Here is an 18,298-nt window from a genome sequence, read left to right as displayed (position 1 = left end):
CTGATTAGTACAATAAAAATTATTACCTTATTCTTTTGCTTCACAACAGCCAAATTAAATACTGTACTTAATTATGCAGCATTCATCGCTTCTGTGCTAGAAATAATAATAATAAAAAAGCCCTCACTATCTCTTTAATAAGACTTCCAGTATTTAGAGTGCAACCGAAAATTACAGCATATGACTCTCCAGCACAATTTCTTATTGCAAAGTTACTCGGGGTTTGGTTTTGGGCTCTTTTTTCTTTTTTTCTTTTTTTTTTTAAAGACTTTGAAAATCGGTTTTAATATCAGCAGCCGACCATGATGTCACTGCTGAAGACTTTTCTGGAAACAGAAACGTATTCGGAAAAATCCCCACAAAACGATCCTTCTGAGCAAGCTCTGAATATATATTGTGAATTAACTTTCTCTGTGTCGATGTGAAGACAGAAAAAAACCCAAACCAGCATTACTGACTTGAAACCGAATACACAAACAAACATAGAAACGTATAAATACATACATATGTATAGGCTGTTTCAGAAAAGATGCTTAGGAAATATACTGCAAAAAAGCAGGAGCTATATCAGCTCTCTTACCTCAGTTCCCTCTTGGCACGGGATAGGTAACATGCTCTCATCCCAGAAAGGAGAAAAGTCCAATTCAAGATCCAGTGCGTTGTTCTTCCCCCACACGGCTCCTGTTGCCATGTTAAATAAAGAAAATGATCACGGAGGATGCAGCTTTTGTCTCCAAATACTTTAATACTGCCTTTCAGTGTCAAGGACCCCAGGAACCTTAGCACATCTGGCAGCACACACCACTGGCTGCAGCTGCTGCAATGGGATTTTTCCTCAACCCTATTTCATTTCCAGCTCCTCTTTCTTCCCCATCCTGGGAAAGTTTAATCACCGAGCACGGCTGAAAAAAAAAAAAAAAAAAAAAAAAAAAAAGGGAAAGGTGGCATTGCAATCATGAGCTGTCTTGGTTTTGTCCGAGAGACAGTGACTGCAGCAACCACCTTGCATCTTTGTCTAGTTGTTTTAGCATGTGCATGCAAGAAGGAAGAAAAAAAAACACACCAGGGCTGAAAATTATTCAGGCATAATGTAATAGACCTAAAGAGACAAAAAGAGGGGAAGAGGAAGAGAAAGAGAAGGGAAGAGAAAGAAGAAGAGATGGAGGGCGAGAGAAAACAGAAAGATTAAGAGACAGAGAGGGGGCTGTCAGTGCAGATAAATCTGCATATGGAAATGAGGGTTATCCTGGGTACAGTTTTATTTAACCATGATGTACTGTTTTTTTAATTAGACTGGAATTTAAAGAAGGAAATGAGGAATTCTTACAGACACAGGACCAAAGGAAGCATTTTTAATCACAGGAGAGTTTTCACAGTAAGCTCTAGCAGAAACAGCAAAACTTTTCAGAGCAACTTTCTGCCTAGAAACTAGTTCCATGCGCTTGCTGCTAATTTACACCCCAAAACCACGCGAAACTGAAGAGCATTAGTTTTGAAATTATATCAAACCAAGGCAATCGAAAATAACGCACTACTTTTCTAAAATACCCACAATCTGCCAGGTGCACAGTATGCATTTTAAGCTACGTTATGCCAGGTACAAGTTTTGGGACTTTCTACCTGGCCCCTACTCTGTGATGACTGTCATACCCAATGAAGGCTCTTCAGTAAATTAAAAGAACAATACCCAGATTGAATTTCAAGTCTACTAAACACCACTGCCCATGCCTGATGACAATTACATCTGTTTCCCACAGGAGCAGTACCTGACAAACCTGAGAAGGCTGGATCAGGCTCTGTAAGGCATCAGAGAAGACCAGGACCTCTTGCCCATGACTGAACAAGCATAGGGATGAGAAAATGACGAGGCCGAGAAGGAAAACGATGTTCATGTACAGGCTAGATGACAAGGAAACCGAAGGAAGGTAGCGGACAGCTGAAGCACAGGAAGACGAGGAGGTAGCAGCCTGACCTGGGGCGCTTACTAGCAGTGGCAAGATGGTGGCGTTCAGGTGAGAGGCAGCCAGGAGTCACCTGTGGTGGCTGGCCAGACACCGAGAGAAGCTGCGTGAGCGCTACGGGCTGGCTGGGAAAGGCGACTGCTACTAAACCCCACCTACATTTGAAGTATGAAGCATTGGGAACTAACAGGGTCCGGGGATTGCAGCCGCAGCATGGAAAGGAGCGGTAAGGGGCAAAGCCGGGGGCAGGCAGAATTCACGCTGATGAAAAAACAGCGGGCCTGCGGGCAGGCGGGTCGTCGTGGGGAGGCCCTAGAGGCAGCAGCCAGAGCCCAGCTGGAGCCGGAGGCACGCACTGGTAGGACGGCTCCTGGTGGGCGGTCGGCCTGCCTGCTTCGCCGCTGCGGGGCGCACGCGTCGCTGAACCCTGAGGTGGGAGGGCGGGCTAGGGCGCGGGGCGGCTCCGGCGCGGGAGGGAGGGAGGGAGGGAGCGAGCGACCGAGCGAGCGAGCGGGCGGCCAGGCAACTCCCGTCCTTCCTCTCCCGGGCGGAGGAGAGCCGGGTGGCGGGGAAGGAGGAGCGGCTGGCGACCAATCGGCACGGCGGCGCTTGCGCAGTGCTGGGGTGACGGTGGCGCGCGGGACGTACGGAAAAGTATCCGGGCGCGGAAGTGGAGTGGCGTCCAGCCAGCGCGCAGGTATCCGCCGCTCTTCTTACTCGCACCCCGCTTCCCGATCTCGGTCCTGGCCTGCCGCTGTCTAGTGTATCCCTCGGATCAGGCCAGGCGCGACCCGACCCGACCCGGCCCGACGCGACCTGTCGCGGCGCGGGGGGGTAGCGCTTCCGGGGAGAGGAGAGCCGTGCTGGGCTGCAGACTTGACGGGAGAGGGTCGTGTTCGTAGCCGCTGCCCGGAGCCTGGTCTGGCGTCGGGGTTGCTGCTCCCGGGGTGCTGCTCCAGGAGGCTCTGTTACCGGTTTGTAGTTCCCGCCCACGGATAGTAGCCGGGGAAGTTCTCTAGCATGGCCGGCAATGAAAGTTGTGGTACTTCGAGTCAGGAATGGGTTCCGCTAGGTCAGGATGTGGTGGACACAAGTGACGGGAACTGCCACCGTGATGAGCTACCCTTACTGCACTTCTCTTCGCCGTGCTTCTGTCGTGTGTGGGGATTTTGGTACCCTAAACTGATCAGTTTTCTTAGAAACTTCTGAGTTAGGGCGTTCCTTTTAGCTGCTTATTTCTTAGTTGCCGGTTGTGCTAACACACCTATGCATAGGGTCCTGCTGTAAACTGAAGCACTGAAGTCATTCTTTCGCTTAAGAATTGTACTGCTGCTGCTGCTCAGCACCACAGGAATGTGAATGAATGGGGAAAAGTAGGACAGAAGCTTTTTTTTTCTTTTTTCCCAGTGAGCTTATTTTTCAGTCAGGCCTCTCTGTTACAAACTTCTATCCATGGTGTAAACTGGTTTCTGCAAGAGCAGTATCAAAACCTGCCAAGTTAATTTAGCGGTTTAATAATATTGTGAAACCTGTTGCCTAATTTTACTCTTTCATTATGTTGTTTAAAATATTAATTCACTAATGGGCAAGTATATAGTTAATTTCTTTTGGACCTGATCTTCCTTCTCCTTTACTTTTGTTTCCCTTTTTTTTTTTTTTTTTAAGATTCCTGGGGAGTCAGACTTTTTAAATAGAAACTTCCAATTTTAGCTATATCAAAATCAGCCATACAGTCGTTTTCTGAACTTTAAAACTTTAGCATTTCAGGGTTCCATCATGATCCCACAGGATACATTTACTGCTTTTTTCCTTCTTAGGAGGAACTTGAACTGTAACGTTGCCTTAAAGGCCTGGACAGCTTCCAGCCTGTAATATATGATGTATTTTCATGGCATAGATACTCTGATTGCAAAATGGACTGTTGCTGAAAGTAGTTCACCTAGGTCTTGTGCATTCTTGCCTCTTATTTCACTCTAGCACTGGTCTAACCTCATGACTACTTTAAACCAGAAAATTAACGTGTTTTGATTTTTTTGTGTCACTGGTATGTCTGCTTGATGGAGGAAGCTAAAATTGCACAAAGTGGCAGCATTGTGTGGCAGGTCATGAGCCCATGATTGCCTCTTGGTGATGTATCTCTGTTAGTTTGATGGTACAGTTAGTCAGCTCTGTGTCCTCACTTGAGCTGAAGGATTATTTGAAGAAACATTATGAATTTTTTTAAATTTACCTGTTTATTTTCCTTATCAGGTGGAAGCAATGGATGATGACTTCACGGCTTCCTCTGCACCCCCATTTCTCACTGAAAGCTTGGAGATGGCAATGGAAATGGAGAATGAGAACTCAAAGCCACCTTGTTTTTCCTGTGCTTTTGACAACCTAAATGGAGGGAGAAGCTTTTCTGCAGACTCTTATTTAGCAAGTGGGTCACTTAAGAGGTATGGGTTTTTTTTTAATTACAAATATAATAGCCTTCTAAGATGTTCTTTCCACTGGTGTTTGTTGCCTCTAAATGCTGTCAGGGTTTCCAAATCAGTTTTTTCTTCAGCTCTTATTATGATCCTGAGATCAACTTACTTGGTATACCGAAGTGGGAAGGGCAATTGTGTTGATACACTGCTTTGAACAGTGTTCTAGATTCGCTTCTGTTCACTTCTCTCTTTTTCCACATGATAGAAACAAACCTCCTCTGCCCAGCTTCCCCAGATGCTGGTACTGTCCTTTGTAACTTTAAGAACCATCTTTCTCAAAGCATTCTACTTTTGCATTTATTCTGGATTTAAGGTTCAGAACCCAGATGAAAAGAAAGTATTTTCCATGAGATTCTAAAAAGTTACTTTGGTTTAGTTAATACCTTCATTACTGTCTGTGATCCAACTTGGTTTTCTGTGCCATTTGCTGATCCTGGAGGTGTTTTCTTGTTTCTCCTACAAAAGCTTATTCATTCTGTCTGTCCTCCTGTCAAGCCTCATGTTTTGTGTTGTTACTTTGGGTTTCTTTAACCTTAATTTCACAGTCTTTTCTGTAAAGCCTTAAAAGAGATTCCCTTTTTTGTTGTTGTTGTGGTTGTATTTTATTATTATTATTATTGTATGGGGAGGGTGGTTTTTTTAATTGTTATTATATCAGAGCACATTAATTCAAATTTATGCCAGGTAGAGGAGTGAGAGAGCCTATGTCTGCATGAACATCAAGCATTTCATAAGAGAAATAATTTGAGTACTGAGTGAGTAGTCAGGAGCTTGTATGTAAACAAGTTTCCCAGGTCACTGCAGTCATGATAGTACTGTTCTCCTGTTGTTTATTCACCTTGTCTGCTTGAATTGTAATTTGGATAAGCCTGCACGTGAGGGACTCCTCTGTCTTCATTATCTAGAACAGGAGTAATTGGATGTAATTGCTAAAAGCTTCAAAACAGACCAATGTTTAGGCAGTTACCAAGTGAGCTACAGGTGTTATGGGAGATTAAGCTGATTATTCAGCAGATGCTGTTTTTGCCTCTGAGAACTGAATTGGTAATAGTGTATAGTTCAAGAAGAATATGAATTTGGATTGTAATGTAATGAAAACCAAATGCTTGCCCAGAACATTTTTTGTTGTCATTTTTAAAAGTAGAAATAATTCTTGCATATTAGTGATTTCCTTTTCAGACATGCTCAAGTATTTAATGAAGGGTAGTGGGAAAATTTCGAAATAATTTGCTTTGATGCCTCTGTTGATCTTACTATGCAGCTTGCTGTGATTTTTTTTTTTTTTTTGAAAGCACATTAATGAAATATTTTTATATTTACACAGTTCTGGTTTAACAGTCTATACAGATGTTTGATTTTCTCCATTTTGAGTAAAGTGGTAATTCTTGTTTTCTTTATCTTTTCCTTAGCCAGAGGGAAAGGTAGCCATGGTCTAGCATTAGTTTGTTATAATTATGAAGTCACATTTTATGACTCTCCTCAGTTCACCTGCTTAGAAGTGTGCTTTTATTAATATGCTTTTATCAATGTGTTCTGTATAAATATTATTAAATCTATATTCTAACATTAATTATCAGTATGTCTCTAAATTGGAGAGACATCAATTTGATAGGTGGACTACTCGGTGGATAAAGAACTGGCTGGACGGGTGCATGCAAAGAGTTGTGGTCAATGGCTCAGTGTACAGCTGGAGACCAGTAACGAGTGGTGTCCCTCAGGGATCGGTGTTGGGACCGATCTTGTTCAACATCTTTGTTGCTGACATGGACAGTGGGATTGAGTGCGCCCTCAGCAAGTTTGCTGATGACACCAAGCTGTGTGGTTCAGTTGATACGCTGGAGGGAAGGAATGCCATCCAGAGGGACCTTGACATGCTTCTGAGGTGGGCTGATGCCAGCCTTATGAAGTTTAACCATGCCAAGTGAAAGGTCCTACACTGGGGTCTGAGCAATCTCAGGCACAGCTATAGGGTGAGCATAGAAGAGATTCAGAGCAGCCCTGTGGAGAAGGACTTGGGGGTGTTGGTCTATGAGAAACTTAACATGAGCTGGCTTCAGTGTGCGCTTGCAGCTCAGAAACCCAACCGTATCCTGGGCTGCATCAAAAGGAGCATTACCAGCAGGTTGAAGGAGGTGATCCTGCCCCTTTACTCTGCTCTTGTGAGACCTCACCTGAAGTATTGTGTGCAGTTCTGGTGTCCTCAACATCAAAAGGACATGAAAGTGTTGGAACAAGTCCAGAGGAGAGCCATGAGGATGAGCAGGGGACTGGGGCACCTCCTGTATGAAGACAGGCTAAGGAAGTTAGGGCTGTTCAGCCTGGAGAAGAGAAGGCTCAGTGGAGACCTCATAGCAGCCTTCCAGCATCTGAAGGGGGCCTATAGGGATGCTGGGGATGAACTCTTCATTAGGGACTGTAGTGGTAGGACAAGGGGTAACGGTTTAAAACATAAACGGGGGAAGTTTAGATTGGATATAAGGAGGAAGTTCTTTACTGTAAGGGTGGTGAAGCACTGGAATGGGTTGTCCAGGGAAGTTGTGAATGCTCCATTCCTGGCAGTGTTCAGGGCCAGGTTGACAGAGCCTTGGGTGGCATGGTTTAGTGTGAGGTGTCCCTGCCCATGGCAGGGGGTTGGAACTAGATGATCTTAAGGTCCTTTCCAACCCTAACTATTCTATGATTTTATGTAGTGTACACAAAGACAGATTTCAACCATAAATGTAGAGTGGAGCACGCTATCTAATGTAGCAGCCTCTTCTGTTAAGGACAGCCTGTATGTTATGTCTCAGCCCCCTTGTAACGATAAAGATGCTTCAAGGTGGTAGCTTGTTAATTTTTATTTGTTTCTAAAATATATTGTGCCTTGTGACTATAGTATGGTTTTATGTTCTTGAAGCTAGGTGTTGTCATATTTTATGTGCTGTGTAACATATTGCTGTAAAAGGTATAATAGTCTTTTGAGAGCACTGCTGTCTGTTCCGTCCTATCTAAAGTATAGGTGCTGCTGATATATTGTTAAAACATCAGCGTTATTAAAGACAGCTGTAGATGTTGTATTCTGTGGGCTTATTACTGGGCAATATGAATATTGTTTACTCTATTTTACAGGGTTTTGCTGAGACTAGATCCTTCTCCAAATGATTATGAAGATGATGTAGTAGAATTGTTTGGCTTTCAGTGGGTTACTGAAATGGCATTAGTTGAATCCTGTGGACTTCTCTTTGGATTACTTAGGTATGATAATGTATTTTATAATTGATTCACTTCTGTAACCATATTCACCATAGGGATGTAAAAAAACTTTTCAGGTTTCCTATAGTGAAATTATAAAAGACCATGGGCTATGTAAAGCATCCAGAAAGATTATGCTGTTTGTCTAAATCTCCAGTAAGTGATGGATGAGACACAGATGGAATTACAGAATTAAGTGAATTTTTCCACATATTTTTAATCAGTGTGGTGCATCTCTTAGCCATCAGTAGATAAAAATTGGTAAGTATAGTTATTACAACAGTGTTGTGATGTAGAAGGTTTTAGCTTCAGAATATGTGAACACACTTTATAAGGTTTCCTTGAATGAGATTGTGCTACCCATATAATTGAAGTTGTCTTTTGAAGATTTGAAGTCTTTTTTTTATATGTAAAGAAAAGTGGAGGTCAAAAATCAAACAGTGTAAATGCTCGATGCAGCATTTCCTTCAATTGTTTGGATTAGGATAGCTTTGGCAATCTCTTCAGATACAGTTACTCGGTGTTTGACTAATTCAGTGTAGATGTTTAATCTGGTCAGTGCAAATACACAGATCACCGATAATCTTCTTTGCTACTGATAATCCTCAGGATGTACAGCACATACAGAGAGTGGATGGGAGCGGAGCTTTTGTGTGATTCCACAAATTCGTGGTATATTCCATCATTCCTTTGATTGTAGTGGGTACTTCTGTCTCTTTAGGGTATGCCCAAGGGGATGATGTGAAACATCACTAATAGGGTCTGACTTACTGAAACACCATGGCATAGATGGCAGGAAGTATATCAAACCCAGTTTTATTTAGCTTTGCTTGTTTGATGCATGCTTTGACTTCAGTGTGATTTTTAAAAAAAGAAAATAATCTGATAATGAAGGAGATAGGAGGATAAGTTAGTTAAAAGAAGCACTGTATCTCTTTCAGTATTTAGTCTGATCTGTTTATTAACATGAAATCACTAGGCAGTTACACAGCAATGTGTTGATCTGTTGAATTAAATTGATTTTTTTCCTTTGTAATATCAACCGCTCTGTAATTGTAATAGAGATGAACATAAGGCATAATTTTTATTGTGATATTTAAGTTATTCAAGCTATACATGTTTTAAAACCCACTGAACTGGTAGCAGTAATGGATTTCAGCTGACTGTTGTATACGAGAGTTTGCTTGCTAAACTGTCTTTCGGTGTGACAAGTCCCTCTGCAAAGATATTCTCTCTTTCAGTTCATTTGTTCAGTCATGAAATGGAACACTTTTGTTTAAAGACCAGTTGACAACTGAAAGTAGGAAATCTTCTTTTTCCATTGTAGAGATTCATATGGGAGAAGTACAATTTGTAATTATTCTTGAGGACAAGGTGGTTGAAAATAGATATCATCTGTATTTCATAAACTGAACTATGTTTAAATACATGCTTACAGAAACCTATTTTTTTTAATCTGTCTGTAAATATTTAATGTGTCTATTTAGTATTTTAAAATATTTTAATTAATAACAATATTATATGATAGAACAGCAATTAAAAACATAAATTGTGCAATAAAAAAATCTTACCTGTGAGTTTTTTATATCATTGATGATGTGTGAGTCGAAATGAGTAAGACCTATATAGCCATTTAAGTGGGTATATTAAGACAATGTATCTTTGATTAATAAAGATCTTTGATTAATGAACTGTCAGAATATTTATTTGTAAACCAAATTATTTAACGATTAACAGCCGTGAGGATCAATATTTGAGGTACAAATGCAGATTAAAATTAAAATTACTTATTTAACTGATGATATCTTTGTTATGCTTGGCATGCTCAGTTTGTGGTTGTATTTTATCAGCCCACTGTATTCTGCCTTTTCTTAATTTAGTGGAGAGTATTTCCTTTTTTTTTTTTTTTTATCTCCTGGCTCCTTTCTGACACTGCCTCTCTAACCTTCATCCTCAACAGCCCTCCTGCTTTAGACGTTCTTCCTTTCTACGTGGTTTAAATACTTGAAATTCAGCTTTCATGTCAAAACAAGACAAGCAGATAAAACCCCACAATCCAACTAAATGGCTGAAAGTAATCTTGGGTAGCTGACATGATTTTTATCCCAGGAAGGGAGATAATTCTAATGTGTACCTGCCAGGTTACAACCTGGGGTTTTGGATCCTTGGGGGAATTTTCTGTTTTTGTTTGTTTGTTTGTTTTGGGGTGTTGGTTTTGGGGGCTTTGGTTTAGGTTTTTTCTTTCTGTTTGGATTTTTTTATTATTTTTTCTTAGTACGAACATTTGATGTGGGTTGGATCCAAGTATCCTTCAGTAGTTGCTGCTTTGACTGCATAAGAAACGAGGCAGAGAGCTTCTTCCTCAATTTATGCAGCATTTTCTTTCAAAAGTCTGTCTTGCACAGTTGCGCTTTTCATGCATTCAGTTTAGTACCATGTTATCTCTGTGGAGACTGTACTTGAAGACCGCTTGAAAATAACTGTTGCAGAACATGGCTGAGTACTTACCTATGTTACAGCTATTTTTAATTTTCATTTGCAGTGTCAGTTAGCAGCTCCTTTAAAAATGCTTTCCTTCTCCTTCAAAACTCAACTGAGTTTTAATTTTTCTAGAGACACATTCCTTTACTGTAATTTGTTGGTTTATCTTTCATGCTCAAGTTAAGCAGCAGAGCACCCTAAGCAGGAATAACTGCTGACAGAATTTACTAGTGCTCATTCACAGTGAACTAATTTAGTGTATTCCGAGTGTATGCCATGAGGGCTAACTTTCAGGTTTATTCTGTGGTCAAATATAAAGTTGATTTATGCTTGTGGAAAGGTCACCTATGGGCAATGGCTTTCAGGGAGTTTGTGTGTGCGGTTGTTTTTTTCTTCCCCAAGTATTTAGTTAGGTTTATATCTGTTGTAACTGTAATTAATGTTTTAAAAGCAAGCAAAAATTCTGTTGTCATCACTTCACACTTGTATGTGACTGTTGCCTTCTAGGGTAAGATTATTCAGAAATACAAAGTAAAAAACACCTCTCACCTCTCTCTGTTTTATTTAGACCTTACTAGAATGTAGTTAAATAACTTTTCTTTATATAAATACGATAAACTTCTGTATTCCTTTAATTAGGCAACAGATATACACACTGGAAGACTTAGTACAAACGAGTTCTTCTGATTTTGGTAAGTTTAACACATTTAATTTGACATTGGGACAGGTATCGCTATCTTTTCATTAGTGAAATATATTATTGCAGATCACGCTTGTGCTTTCTCTCTTGACCGAGGGCTCATGGACTGTGCCACAGAACAGCATATAGCCAGAACAAACTTGCAGTAAAGGTGCAAATACAGGCAACCAAGTGATGTAAGGTAGTGTGAAAATAGGGAAAACGTTGAGAGTCAGTTTGGAACCAGATCCGCCTGTATAGTAGGTGCACAGGGCAATACTGACCCTTCTGACCTCAGTGGTGGATTCTGCATTAATTTAACTTGAGCTGAGATGTCATCCCTGAGGTAGAATTTGGCAAAACTGTTAACTCATTTATAAAAATGGAAAGTTGCGTCAAAGCTCCCAATAACTATTTTATTTACAAAGGTAGTGGGTTGGGACTTTTTCCAGTTTTCTCTTGGCTTACATTTAAATGAGTTAGTAATATTTGTTTAGTTTAAAGTTACTTACAAGCTTAATTTATCTTTGCAGCAGGATTGATAAAATGGGGTTGCTACAAAACACTTTATTTCAATTAAATACTAAAGCACGAGAAGTAGTATGTTTCTGAAGGATTATTGCAGCCTTGGGCTTATTGTAAGGTTGAAGGCTGAATTACTTAGCAAGTTGAGAATTACTCAGAAATAAACTGACTATGGTATCTTATTGCTTGAGATACACAGCTAGTATTCTAAGAGTAGGAGTGAATAGCTTTATGCATTGTTATTATTTTGGTTTGATACTGGCATGCTCTGCCATGTAAATCATCAGTATGAATCTATTATCCAGCTTCCATCATATGCTTTTGTTGACTGTATCTTGAAAGTCTAATTTTGCTGATGCTTAATACATGTGGAAATAACCTTATTTTAAATTACAGTTGATTTTTTTTTTTTTTTTTTTTTTGGTAACTGGACACCCAGAAACTGTTCTGTAGTCTTTTTCCCCCTCAATTTAAGCATCTGCTTGGTTCTCTTGTCTCTATCCTGTTCTTCCTTTTGTCACATAAGCTGGTAAAATAAATAACTGTTGGATTTTATGTTTTGCACCAGGCTTTTTTGTTACTTATAGCAAGTCACTGATACATCTGTGACTCAGTTCCCCCTTTATACCGCAGGCAGTGTGATGTTAGGTAGATGTTGTAGATAAATGTGCTATTGTAGATGTTGTAGATAACTGTGCTGTTGCCACTGCTAGAACCCTCAGTATATCTTTGTTGTGCATATATATTTATACAGATACCAGTATTGTACATTTAATTTCATACCTTATCAGTCTTAATGAGTTTTGGAGTCTTGGTACTAAGAAGTGTGTAGTATGGAAACCATATAAAATCTTTTCTTATGCTCTGTGTTGTTTTGTCTGGTTTTGAAAGTGCCTGATCTGTTCTTAACACTCTAGTGTTGCTGGTTTGTTCTGCGTATTTCATTGTTCAATGATTTATGACACTTTATAAAAGATTTTGTAGTAGAATACTGTAATATAAAATTTTGCTTAAACAGATCTTCTGAGAACTTAAGATTTTTATATATTTTTTTTTACTGTTACAAAGCAGCAGTAGCATCAGTAAAAAATTCATTTAGAGCGGTGATTTGCGCCTTTAAACCTATGTTCATTACCATGGCAGATCCTATGGCTTCTGATGTAGTTGAGGGTAGGCTCTACACTGGAATATTATGGTACTTGTACCAGTTAATTTGCTTCTGTGAGTGAGTGTTTCTGCTCAAAAGATGTTGGGATAGGCTTATACAGACAAAACTTTGTGGGGTCTGTAACAAGTAGCATAGGTTAGCTTCAAGGTTACCTGGAGGGCATGGTGGGGGGGGAAATAAAAGGGAACAGAGAGACCAATAAAGCAAAGAGAAAGACTCCCCAGTGGTGAGCTGGGGAGAGGAGCAAAGGCAGCTGCCTTTCCATGGGTGTGGAGTTCAGTGCAGCAGGTGGCAGAGTTTTTTCCACCCATCTCTTCTAGTATGATACACTTTGACTGGAGACCTGCTCAAACTCCTTATTTGCTATTACCAGTTATGATGCTCCAGTGACTGGCATCAGAAGTGTTGCAGGCTGACTGGTTGCTAAGCATTTGCATATGTACATTATTGGGAAGTAGTTAGTGGGTATTTAAATGACTCTCTCTGCTTTGTTATGGACCAAGCTTCATTTTTCTCTAATGTAACCTGAAAGCTACCTGCAAGGTGTGGGAGTTATGAGTGATTCTCACACCAGTGGCAGTAGCTTCCAATGAATCTCTGCTGTAATAATGGTGTTTGAGCTTGCAGGTGCAATATCAGGAAGGTAAGATCATGAGAACAGCTTCAGAGAGCAAAGGAAGAGAGACACATAGCTGCAATAACTAGCTGAAAGGGTACAGAGCTGCAGGTGAAAGGCAGGCTACAGGACTGTGAATGGATGACTCTTGGCATTACACTGTGTAAGGGACTGTGCAACAATGCGTTGCTTCTTAGGAAGAGAAGTTACAAAGCTTGTTTCCAAATAAGTCTACCTGCTGAAGTCCCCCAAGAGAAAAGGATGCTGAGAAATTGTTTCACACATACCTTTTCTGAAGGTGTCTTGGAAGCGGACAGAGAGCAGGGTGGTAGGGTTGCATGACTGCTTCCAGCACTTACTGCTTGCCTCTGCCTCCTTTCCTGAGGGACTGGATGCCTTCTTTTCTGTCTGTATCTGGATATGCACCTGAGAGGATAAGATGAAATATGGATCCCTCTGGCAAGATGATACTGAGAAGTGGGTGTTCGCCACCAGCTACCTCCCAAGTTGTCCTCAGAATAGTGTGGCTTTCCAGTGGTTTGGTTTGCTTAATGTGGAGAATGCATATGTTATGTGAGTCATAGTGTGGGCACATCTGCTTTAAGCTATCAACCTCTTTTACTTCAGGTCAAGCTGCAAACTTGCACTCTGAAGCAGAGAGCATCAGGCATCGATGTACTCAGTTTTTGAATTATGTGAAAGTTTTCATCTTCAGGTAAGGTTTGCACACAATATATGTACTGAACTTTGTGTGGCTGCTTCTTACCCATTTTCTGATTGTATGTCTGTGTGTGTTCAGGTATCTGGAACCCCCTAAAGAGGAAAATGATGGAATGCTCCATCCATATGAAGAACTAGAAGCGCAGTTACCATCAGCACTGGTGGAAGAGCTTCATGCTTTGACCATGCACATTGGTCACCTTTGTGAACTCCCTAGTAGTGTCTTGGCAGCATTTACTATTCAACATCAGGCAAAGGTTAATGTCTTTTATAATTTAAAATTATTTTTTGTGTAAAAGTACATATTCAACTTGGTAAATTTTGGCTGAATAACATTTCATATTTCTTCAGGCTGAAATTTATGTTACACTTTATATTGCATGTTTAAAAAATTCCTCTGGTTTGTCCTTACTAATAGTTAAAATTTCTGATTTTCCCAGGGAAAGGGGCACTTTTTAAAACCTACACTCTGAAATCTTGACTCAAAATAGGAAAAGATCAGGTATATAAAGAAGAAAAGTGCAGACATGGAAGCAGACACTGCAACATTAAACACTAGTGAAGTGTACATCATTAAGATTTGTGCATACGTACAATAACAAATGCTTCAAATCTTTTAGAGAGAAAAAAGGGGGTTTAGTCTTAGGTTGTATAAACTAGTATCTGGAGGGGAATGATCTGCTGAGCAGCAGCATTTTGAATGTTCCTGTTTGTTTAGCTTGTCAGTAGGGCCACTGTTGAACTGATGAAAGAAACAGCAATTTCAAGTAAACTGTAAGGAAGAGAATATTGAAATTTTGGAATTACTAAAAGACACACTTTAGCATTTTGTGTGCTACCTAATACTTTTCTGGAAAGGAAAGGATGACTAAGGGTGCTTTAATCTGTCAAGCTTGTATCAAGACATTGTGTTTAAATTATAGTTTAGATCAGATTCAAGACTTCAAGAATATCCTCTACAGATAGAATTAGTTGTCATGAAGGGTTTGTGGTTTTGTGTTTGTTTTTTTTTTTTCATTAACTGAATATCATGTTTGTATGTTACAATGTATTTATCATAGATAACGATAATGTTCCCTGCAGTCATAATGCATGCCCATCTTTGTGTGTCTCAGTATTCAGAATTTGCTAAAAAAATGTGAAAAATAAATTAATGTGTCTATTTCTAATCACAGCTCTTTCCCCCATCATGGCATTTACTACATCTCTACTTGGATATCTATTGGATACTGTTGGAAGTTCTTCATGTACTAGATGAAAAAATGATGAGTGAGTATGCAGATATTTTTTCTTGAACTACTTCTTGTGTATATGACTTACCTATATTTCTCAATTTATCCAGAATCATTTACTGCTTTTGGTAGTTTTTAAGCATAGCTATATTTAGAATAGAATCATAGAATAGTTAGGGTTGGAAAGGACCTTAAGGTCATCAAGCTCCAACCCGCCTGCCATGGGCAGGGACACCTTGCTCTAAAATTTGATGGGGTAAATTCAAATACAGTGAGGGCAAGTTCTTCGTGAATCTTCATGTAATGAAAATGAAATTAAATGTTATTTAGGAATTTGTTCTTAACCAAGGTGATGAAGTTTGTGCTCAACTGATGCTTACAACATAACATTTAATAATACATTTTGACATCACATAAAAAAATACGTTTGCAGAGACCCAGAATGCATAACAGTGAACAACAGTTTGATGAAAACAATGTAGGAAAAGTGTCAGAGGATGGACCAGAACAGAGAATCTCAGAAGAGAGAATTTGTATTGTTAACCATATGAGACACTAAGAAAATACTGGGGAAAGGAAGAATGTTGCCTTAGTCAGAGGTGCTTGTAAAAATACATCAAGAAAAAGAGCCAAGGCAATTCCTTTTATTTTTTTTTAAATCCTTCAAAAGAGCACAAAGATTGATAAGACTAAGCTGTTCATAGAAGCTAGATAAAAAAGGTCATAGAATGCAATACAACTGAAGAACCCATCTTCAAAGTAGTTCAGTTTGCTGAAGAACTGCTAAAATACAGAAAAGAACTTTGCTTTGTGAAGCATGCCCATGCTAGCAAAATAAATCATAAAAATGTATTTTCTTTTATAATCATTGTGTCACTACAAACAGTCCCCCTTCCCCCTTATAATAAACTATCAACATAAATTCCATATAGGAATTGCAACAGTTGGAGTAATGTTGAGGTCCAGAAAGAATACACTGTATGTTTAGTCCAGGTAACTGGTACTGAATCTGAACTCTTGGATTAGCTTTTGGGTGCTCTTGAGTGCTGTCACAACACAGCCTTGCTCACATTAAAGCATCTTCTCTGTTTATGCATGTCTGTGCTAATGGATGATGTGTGAGTTGGCTGTTCTATAATTCTAAATTTCTTGTATGATCTGCTGTGGGATAACCTGTTTTTCTTTTGGGGGGCCTTTTGGAGAATGGGTAGGGAAACTGTTGGAGGCAGTCTGTTGTTCAGAAATCTATATTGATTTCTAGATAAAATTCTGAGTAATAGTGCAGTAATCTTGTCTTGTTGTGTAGCATATACTGAGTAGAAACTTCACACTACTAAGACCAATGGCAGGATAGTAGGTTCAGGGCTTCACCCTGCATTTCCATGAATAAAATACTGGCTTAGTTCTACATATCTTCTGTTTCACTGATGTGAAAGGAGTTGTACTGTTGAAAGCTAGTGGGATAAGATCTTACAGCCTTTTAATTTTACCATTTTATCTGTGATAATGCCTACAAATGCTCAAGTTGGAGTATGTTCATGCCAGCTTTTTACATCAACACATCCGTAGGAAAGTGTTAGACCTCTCCAGAATTGTTTGTCATCAACTTGCATATCTGCAAAACATGTCATGATTTCAGAACATGCGCACTGGCATGTGAGAAAGAGGAACTTGCAGATAAATAAATCTTTATTCCACTGCAAAAACTGTGCCAATAGAAGGCTGTGAAGTGCCAAACTATTTTACTGTCAACCAGAATAATACCAGACTTCAGTGTAGTAAGGAAGGGACTAGCTTGAACTTAGAATTGAAGAACTTTCCCAAATGAATTTGTAAATTACAACAACATACAGCTCAACAAACCAATTCTAAAATATATAGAATAGAAAAAAACTTTCTTATATTAAACAGCCAAACCCAGGACTAAATAGGTGTAATTTTCTTTTGTGTTTTAGGACAAGTTGTATATGCTAACAATTTCATAAATGTGACGGGGGAGAATTTAACCAGTGTCAGTTTATTTGAAGCACACTGTGGAAATCTCATATCTGATCTAATCAGCTTGTCCATCAACAAGTATATGAAGGTAACTTTTTTTGTTTATATAGGACACAGGCAGTTATATGCTTGTATTAGGAACAATATGAATTAGATATTGCAACAATGCACAGATAACTTCTGCTAGGTTTTAAATGTTATGTATGGCTTTATATCTCAATGTTTTAAAGAGTGTTATTTGTTAGGAGCTCAAATTGTGTTATATTTATTCATGACCATCTGGCAGTTGAATGAGAGAGTAATATTGAAATGCACTGTGTACAGAGCAGAAGTGAGTGCCACATTTCGTAAGTTCAGTGTTCCAGGTTCAGTGCCAAACATGGCACAGTCTAAAAGGTTTACAGCTATAGATGTAAAAAAAAATCTTTTCAAGCTCTCTCAAAAGGAACAGAAAGAGAGTAACTATAATCCTGCCAGTAAGCTAGCTGGACACTTACAGAATGTCATATTACGGTTTGTTGTTGCACTGCTCCTATTTCTGCAACCTCGTCTTTCTGTTACAGCACTTCTGTTTGTCAAGAGAAAACTTGTCCTTCTCTTTTCTTTTTCATTCTTTCTATAGCTGCAGTGTTTTTCTCACTTGTTTTGAGCACTCCAAAGCTAGAAAGTCATAATAGCTCTATATAGCAGCTAGTAAAAGAGCTACGTAATCTTTGTATCATTATGAAAACAGCTTTAGATGGGCACAGGACTGAATTCTGAGAATAAGTAGCACTGACCACTGCATAATTTCTGTTTTTCTAGTACAAAGACATGGAAAATGGAGTCCCCTTTCTTTCATATTACTGTTTGGGGTGGGAAGGGAATAGCTGTGTGAACTTTTGATCACTGTTCTTTTAAGGTATCTGTAGAGAACTGTTACCTTTTTTTAAATCAGTTTTGAGCTATGAAATTATTAGATAATACTGCAGCCTTCTCCCCTATGAAAAGGTAAATAGATGGGAGTAATTTTTTAAAAAGAAGATTCAAATAGCATCTTTTGACCATTATGCTTGACAATAGACTTTGAAATGTCAGATGTTAAAATGGCAGATTCATTCTACTTCCACAGAGACACGTTACAGAGAAATTGTTTTGCCACCACTTTTTCTTCAGTTCTGCCTGGGCTTGGGCCAATCTAGTTCTGTTTGAGATTAATTTCTGAAGCAGAGCTTGT

At 39.4% G+C, this 18,298-nt stretch overlaps 1 protein-coding gene across 3 annotated transcripts in view; it reads left to right on the top strand.

Moving 5' to 3' along the window:
* Nucleotides 1–2,483: 2,483 nt before the first annotated feature.
* MMS22L (MMS22 like, DNA repair protein) overlaps nucleotides 2,484–18,298 on the top strand; it is a 96,970-nt gene continuing 81,155 nt past the window's right edge. For 2 of the 3 annotated variants that reach the window (XM_061369848.1, XM_061369847.1), the window contains exons 1-8: nucleotides 2,490–2,658; nucleotides 4,212–4,399; nucleotides 7,541–7,666; nucleotides 10,784–10,836; nucleotides 13,760–13,847; nucleotides 13,932–14,109; nucleotides 15,028–15,121; nucleotides 17,040–17,170. In XM_061369848.1, the coding sequence (XP_061225832.1) occupies nucleotides 4,221–4,399; nucleotides 7,541–7,666; nucleotides 10,784–10,836; nucleotides 13,760–13,847; nucleotides 13,932–14,109; nucleotides 15,028–15,121; nucleotides 17,040–17,170 (849 nt within the window). In that variant the 5' untranslated portion in view covers nucleotides 2,490–2,658; nucleotides 4,212–4,220. Of the gene's footprint in view, nucleotides 2,659–4,211; nucleotides 4,400–7,540; nucleotides 7,667–10,783; nucleotides 10,837–13,759; nucleotides 13,848–13,931; nucleotides 14,110–15,027; nucleotides 15,122–17,039; nucleotides 17,171–18,298 lie in introns of all 3 variants that reach the window. The other variant, XM_061369849.1, reaches the window with a different exon arrangement.

This window comes from Neopsephotus bourkii, unplaced genomic scaffold (assembly GCF_033783945.1).
Source record: "Neopsephotus bourkii isolate Nb327-2 ecotype Australia unplaced genomic scaffold, CSIRO-AGI_Nbou_v1 NB_1511, whole genome shotgun sequence".
Lineage (NCBI taxonomy): Eukaryota > Metazoa > Chordata > Aves > Psittaciformes > Psittacidae > Neopsephotus > Neopsephotus bourkii.
This window is presented reverse-complemented; position numbering and strand designations above follow the sequence as displayed.